Genomic DNA, 7,724 nt, shown 5'->3' with positions numbered 1-7,724 from the left:
GGTTAAGTCATAAGAGTATTGGAATGTCCCACTTTCGGTCCTCATTAAGAGCAGTGGTTCTAAAATTGTGGTGCAGAGAAGTAGGATACAGAAGAATGCTAGAATTAAATTCCATGAGATCTCAGCTTCTCGTGAATATGTATATATGTATATTTGTGTGTGCGTAACTTTAAAAATGGTATTACATGTCTACATATTAGGTTATTGACTAGAAGTTTCGAAGATTTCTTAACACGTGTGGTAACTCATATCTATTATAAATAAGGAAGAGAGAGAGAGAGATACAGAGAGACAGCGTCACAGAGAGAGAGACAGAGAGACAGAGAGAGAGAGACAGAGAGACAGAGAGAGAGAGACAGAGACACAGAGAGATAGAGAGAGACAGAGACACAAAGAGAAAGAGACAGATAGAGAGAGACAGAGAGAGAGAGACAGAGAGAGACAGACACAAAGAGAAAGAGACAGATAGAGAGAGACAGAGACACAAAGAGAAAGAAACAGATAGAGAGAGACAGAGACACAGAGAGATAGAGAGAGACAGAGACACAAAGAGAAAGAGACAGATAGAGAGAGACAGAGACACAAAGAGAAAGAGACAGATAGAGAGAGACAGAGAGAGATAGCGACAGAGAGAGAGAGACAGAGACAGAGAGAGAGAGACAGCGACACAGAGAGAGAGAGAGAGAGACAGAGAGAGTCAGAGAGAGAGACAGACAGAGAGAGAGACAGAGACACAGAGAGAGAGACAGAAATAGAGAGTGAGACAGAGAGAGAGAGACAGAGAGAGAGAGAGAGCGACACAGACAGAGAGAGGGAGATAGAGAGAGAGACAGAGAGATAGACAGAGAGAGACAGAGAGAGACAGAGAGAGAGACAGAGAGAGACAGAGACAGAGAGATAGAGAAAAGAGCTTGTAAGATGAGTATGTGGCTTGCACTTTTTAAAGTGAAAATCGGACTCTCTAACCCTCTCCGAGTTCATGAGAAATGTGAACATCTTCGACCACGTAGAGAGAGTTATAAGAGAGCTTGGTAGTGATACAGAGAGAAAAGGTCCAAAGTCCTAAATAAAAGGCACGTTTTACCAGGATACGACTGGCGATCACCGCAGCAATGTCTTGTTCCCTAATCCTCATTTTAAATTTGAGAAAATGTAATTACACATTCATTCGAACACATACACACACACACACACATGAGCTAATTGGATGCTTCCGATAATGATTTCATACAGCTTTTTTTTAAAAAAAAAGACTTAGATTAACAACTATTGTTTCTACAATTTGTTGAGAGAAGAGGTCAAGGTTCAAGTGTTTTTGTTGTGTAAAAGTGAAACGGCAATTTTTAAAGGGAAGCAACTCAGGGGTAGCTCATAAAGAGATGGAGTTATAGAACGCTATTTCTCGTGAATTATCCAAGAATTTGAGGTTGATTAGCGAATATAAATATAGAAGAGAAGCTAGGTGCTGAAACAAATGTTGGTCCCTGGTGCTGCTATCCATTTATGTTTAATATGTATGTATCACATTTTTTTCAGCACCTAGCTTCAACTCTATGTTTACGTACACAGATTCATTGCTCCTAACCAATGATGCTTCTATATGTAATGTGTTTATGTTGTCCACTTGTCACTATGAGAGATACACAATTAAATAGAGCCATTGTTTGTCTGATACATGCCTAACGGCTGTCTGTGTCGGCTCTATTGAAGTTGTTGGTGAACGGATGTGGCGGGGGTGTGGGAGGGGCTAGCTAGGGCATGTGACCATTGACCGCTGGGGTGGTAATTTGCATTGTTGTCGTTTCCAGGGTCACTGGTTCGAGATTTGTTAGGCGCAGTCCCTTATTTTCGTCGCATTTAATTCACTAATTTCATTTAAAAACTTGGTCCCTGGTGCTGCTATTATTTTATGTTTAATATGTATGTATCATGATTAGCGAATAGCAGTCACTATGTTCTGTGTTCCGTCATCAAATCAAATAATTCTCTCTCTATTGTTTTGTAGCTTTAGATTTAACAGCGGTTCTCAACCTTTTATGCTCGGCGACCCCTTTTTACAATCCCCCACTCTGCCGCGACCCCCCCCCTCCACACACACACATACAGCAATAGAAGAGTAGACAATTTTCGATGGTCTTAGGCCACCTTCGGCAAATCGTCAATTGACCCCCAAGGGGGTCGCGACCCACAGGTTGAGAACCCCTGCTTTAGAAAGTATACTTCTCACGATTCTATTTAACAAGTCAGACCTCACCTTCACCTTTAGTCCATTGTTTCATTAAACTTTTTTCCTTAACGGAACACTTCGCACATTCTGAGTATTTAGCGGAACACTTAAGACTAATTCACCTGGTAGCCTGCTAGTTAGGTTGAGCACCTAGTCCATTGCTCTGGTCCTCTTACAAGAAGCGTAAGTAAATTTCACTCGGACGTGGACCTGTAGTGACCTGTACAGTACATGTACTGTACGTAAGAAATATTTAAAACAGAGTTCCGTTGTCAACTACGAGCCAAATATATCACGCGGATGTAATAAACAAAAATACTTTTAATTTACACACAATAAGAAAATGACAACTTTAGGCACCTAGTCTAATAAGTACTTTTACAGTACACTAATTTAAAAAAAAACAACAACACTGTTTTCATATACTAAGCGGATGCGCAGTGTCCACTACACTATTCTAATTAATAACAGAAGAGAATAAAAGCATAAACTAAAAAGAACAGGAAGGGATTTGAAAACGAAATTATAAAGATTGGTTGTTTTTTTCTTGGCTACTTCAGATTGTCCCTAAATATCGGCGATAAAGGGTCATAAGCCTACTTGAAAAATCCCGCAATGTAGCGAATCCACGCCCGATGAACCACAAAGTAGCGAATCCACGCATGATAAGCCATGAAGTAGCGAATCCACTCCCGATAAACCATAAATTAGCGAATCCACGCATGATAAGCCATGAAGTAGCGAATCCACTCCCGATAAACCATAAATTAGCGAATCCACGCATGATAAGCCATGAAGTAGCGAATCCACACATGATAAGCCATTGGCATTGTCGTAGGCTGTCTTGGGGAGGCCAGACTCGAAAAAGCCAGAGTTAAAAGAGAAGTGCTTTTGTTAGTGAGCAAGTCTTTGTTCAAATTACCATTTTATATCTTTACTCAAGTTTACTTCATTTTTTTAATGTCATCTCAAGTTAAATTTTGTCTATATTGTAATAAAAGATATGTTTAGTAGTGTTCAAACAGAGGCCATTCGAATTATTTCAAGTTTTATAAGTTAAGATATAATACCAGCAGTTTGGTGTTACAAGTCAACGACCGTTGTCAACAACAATCATGTCCGATATTCTTTCTAAAAATATTGAAAATTGCTTTTTACCTGCCCGAGTGGACCGATTCGGGGGGCCGACTGTGAGTTTGTGTTTGTACACAAACTTTCTTTATTACATTGTTTGTTTGTTTTTTGGGGACAAAATTAAAACACACACACATACATTATAATGCTAGTGACATAACAATAGATACTCAACAAACTTAACTTCCAAATTCAATGGACTAAAATATTAATTGTTCTTTATTTAAACAAATAAGTATGAACATAGTAATGACTCAATAGTAAGACGCGTAGAAGTTGGGTTTAATTGGGTTTTTCCTTAGTGACGCGACATTACATTTAAAAAAATTATAACGGAAATAGGTTAGAGACGAATAACGGACGAGAGACGAAGAGGCGGCTTGTTGATGAATCTTGACGACGTCGGCTGTGCCCTTATTTCTGTAGTAAAGTTTTATGTCGAACAGGCAGCGTTATCTTATTTAGTTATCTTTTTTTCTGTGGTGAGCTGTACTTAAGAAACTCGCAGCTGTAATTAATAACATTCCAAATAATCCACATCATCTACAACAGATTTACACTCATTGACTCAACAACAAACACCAACAACACAAAAACATAAATATGTATCATTCTTTTAAGGACTTAATACAATAATCATACATGATGCGGCTTACACATTACGCCAAATTGTAAGCCATCGCGCAAAAACGTCTTCAGAGGATTCTATCGTCTCCAAGCTTCAATACAAATGCATTTAATACTATGAACAGTTCCGCAAGATTGTTAACGCCGGATGTGGTAATGGTTCTAAGCCCATCATTACCTATAAAATGCTTCCAATGACACGCGTCTCAAATAGCCTTTGACAATCAGTCAAATTCCTGGCTTTCACGTATGATTCATATACTGAGCCCGGCGGAACTGTTATCACTAACAGGAGACAGAGGCGAACAACTGACGCCTAAACTAGTAAGCTTCGGGCAAAAGGGGCTCGTTAACCTTGGTTGGCTACCCATCTAGGAGAAAGAAAACTCTGAATCCAAATAAGTCTAAAATCATGTTGTATTTATGAAGAAAGAAATCCTGGAATTTTTAAAAATATTTTTGTTACTTTATTATATTTTATAATTAATATGATTATCATGTAAAACGTTTCATTAGGAGCACCTGCTGGCAGCAGGGACTTACTCTATCGTAACTCCGGCACTGAGCACAAACACTACTAGAGCGCTACCCAGAGTAGCTTACGTGTATGTTTTAACAAGAATGCAAAAAGCAGGGATAGTTACAACGAAACAAATACAAAGGTGTAGAAAACCATAACAAAAAATAATTCCCGGCTAAATTAACTCTTTCTCTCCTAATCGACGATACCATCGTTGATTTTGACCTCATTAAATTAAACTAATGTTTAATTTTTTTAACTTGACTTTGAATTATATAAAAAGAGCATGCATTCCCCTTTAATTCTATACCAAATAAAACATTTTCTGATACCAAACAATAATGAAGCCCAATCATAACAGGGTAGTGAAATAGTAATGAGAAAAATGAAGAACTTCAAAACGTGGAAAAATAATTACGGAGAGAAAGAGTTAAGGCAGTATATTAGTCTGTTGAATGGCAACAATTAAGACAAAATGTCAGAGATGTCTATAGTAAATGTAGTTATTTTATTGCTATTTCCTGATTTGTTTCTTGCCACTATTTTATTCTTTTTGTTGTCTTTTTCTATTCTTTAACTAAGTTTTGATTTGCTAAATGACAATAATGTTCTAGATGTTTAGCTAAAAGTAGCTAAAACTAGCTACTTGTGTAAAGAACTGTTTAATTTTATGAACACATCTCTTCCATATGATTTTGCCACATATAATAGAAAAACATCACATTAACCAGTTGCTCCAAATTTTATTTGTGATGCTCCCATCTAAGAAATAAATACAATTGCAACCACTTTAGTCAAATAAGGGTTTTTCGTAGAGCAGAGGTGGATTTCGAGGGTGGTGATTGGGGAAACCGCCCCACCTCTCACGATAGCAGAATTTATTATTTTTATTGCTAAATGTTTCTGGATCTTAGTTATTTATCACTAAATCTTGTAAGCAAAATCTCATAAGCAGAACAATTGCAATACAGTACTTCATGTAATCAAAAGGATAATAATACAGTACATTCTACAGGTACTATGATTTGTATTAATAATAAGGCCTACAATGCCTGTGTTGTGAGCACTCTTCTTTATGGCAGTGAAAGCTGGTCAACATACATGTACCAAGAGCACAGATTGAATAGTTTCCACTTGCTCTGCCTGAGACGCATAATGCGCATCTCTTGGAGGGACCATGTCTCCAATCAGGAAGTTTTGAGATTGACCTATATGAACATCATGTATGCTCTCCTGACACAAAGAAGACTACGCTGGCTCGGACATGTCACCCGCATGCCAGATGGTAGAATCCCGAAGGATATCTTATATTCTGAGCTTGTGGAGGGAGGAAGACCCAATGCCCTCCCAAGACTAACATATAGATATGTCTGCAAGCGATACATGAGAGCCACAGACATCAACAAAAGTATGTGGGAGTGCATGGAGACACACAGTTGCGTGCTGGGACGATCCTCGCTGAGAGCAAAAGAAACGAAGTGGCCTAAATTACGAGGGAAAAAAAGAGAGCGGCCATGTATGCTAGCCCTGAATCAGATGCATACACATGCATGAATTGTGGCAAAGTCTGCCGCTCTAGAATTGGCTTGATTAGCCACACCAGGCTTACAATAACAGGGGTGGACTAGACCGTTAGTTTGATGTTTTACAGTATACATAATCTACGCTTACGGCTCATGGGCTCACGTTCGGCAGTCGCCCGGGGATCCGCGTACTGCTAAGGCTACCTTAGTGGAGAAAGCTGAAGCTTTTCCAGAAGCTTTGTCCTGCATTCTGAGCTTCGGCGATTCAATCCCCTGGCGTCTACAGCGTACTTTCTCTCCAGGTCAATTGTATCTTACGTAGGAAAGGTTGGAAAGGGGGGATATTGAAGTGTGATGAGGCATTCTAGGCAGCAGAGAACAATCGTTTGTAATGGACTCATCTTTTTGTTCAGCAAGACATCTAGTAGCTGGCAGGTATTGGTTCGGGAAAAGGACGCTAACAGAACGATTGGCGAAAATATATTCATATAGCCGCATTTATAGTGTATTCACTTTTGAGAAGCGGTGCTTTAGAAATATACTCCGTAAACATTTCTACATTGATTTATTCACTATTCAATGAATTAAATTGGTTAATCTGCTGCAAAGAAAAAAAAAATTGTTAAAAAAAATATACTTTATGTAAGTGTTGCATAAAAAAGTAAAACAGGTTTACAATGCAATGAACAGTTTTAGCATTTACATTCATTGTAAATATAATTCATATAAATGTACACAATTATGGGAGAAATGTTGAGTTATCACATATGTATTTGTATATAGGCTATATTTCTAATCACAATTTCAGCTTATAACAACATCACACCATTGGCTGTTTCTCTTCAGGCAATGCCCCTGCTGTAACTTCCATCTCTTGATCCCACGGAATCTTGCCCTTGCTGTAACTCTTGCTGCTCGACTCTCTTCTGTTCTTCTCCCAGTTGGCCACTCTCCTCAAAGGAAGGCAGATCAGTCCGCTGAGAGTCAAAGTGATACCCGCGAGATAGAAGGAAGCGTTGTAGTTACCTGTGGCGTCTGATATAGCACCTGGATGAGAATGACGTCATTTTAATATCTTACAGTGGTGTTTTTTTTTTGGTACAAGAGAGCACAAAATAACAACCCTAAGAGAGTCACTTGGTGCATTAGGTCAATATGCAAATGCTGCGTGTTAAGCACTTCGGACTGTGGGCACTAAGATCTCGAGTTTAAAAAAGTTTGCCTTTCAGACCTTGTGGTCTACTGTTAACGAAGGTGTCATGTGGCCAGCACAACGACCAACCGCCTTTGCTTTTCCCCAACTAACGTCAGGTACCCATTAGAGCTGGGTGGACTCAGAGGCGCCCAAAGATCCCGAGTTAAAAAATACCAGTCTTCACCAGGATTCGAACCCCGGACCCCGGTACGAAGCCATGCGCTTTTCCGCTCAGCCACCGCGCCTCCCCGAGTTTAAAAGCTACCAGCTAACATCCCCTGCATCCCAACAGGAGGTACGAAATAGAAAGTAATAAGCAAGGCCGGAGTCCGAGGGCACAGGAGTTTTAATGTACCGCCACTAACCATGGTAAAGCAATCACCACATCGTAGAGTATCGGAATGGTGGATGGAACAGTTCTTTCATAATCTCCACCTGCCATGCTTGTTCGCTAGAAAGTGGTGTGGTAGACCATTGGAGGAAATTATTTCTCCCAGT

At 39.4% G+C, this 7,724-nt stretch overlaps 1 protein-coding gene across 3 annotated transcripts in view; it reads right to left on the bottom strand.

The window, feature by feature from the left end:
- Positions 1 to 3,562: 3,562 nt before the first annotated feature.
- LOC106055273 (monocarboxylate transporter 13-like) overlaps positions 3,563 to 7,724 on the bottom strand; it is a 51,229-nt gene continuing 47,067 nt past the window's right edge. For all 3 annotated transcript variants that reach the window (XM_056009484.1, XM_056009485.1, XM_013211462.2), the window contains one exon: positions 3,563 to 7,078. In XM_056009484.1, the coding sequence (XP_055865459.1) occupies positions 6,852 to 7,078 (227 nt within the window). In that variant the 3' untranslated portion in view covers positions 3,563 to 6,851. The remainder of the gene's footprint in view (positions 7,079 to 7,724) is intronic.

The sequence above is a fragment of the Biomphalaria glabrata genome, chromosome 14 (assembly GCF_947242115.1).
Source record: "Biomphalaria glabrata chromosome 14, xgBioGlab47.1, whole genome shotgun sequence".
Lineage (NCBI taxonomy): Eukaryota > Metazoa > Mollusca > Gastropoda > Planorbidae > Biomphalaria > Biomphalaria glabrata.
This window is presented reverse-complemented; position numbering and strand designations above follow the sequence as displayed.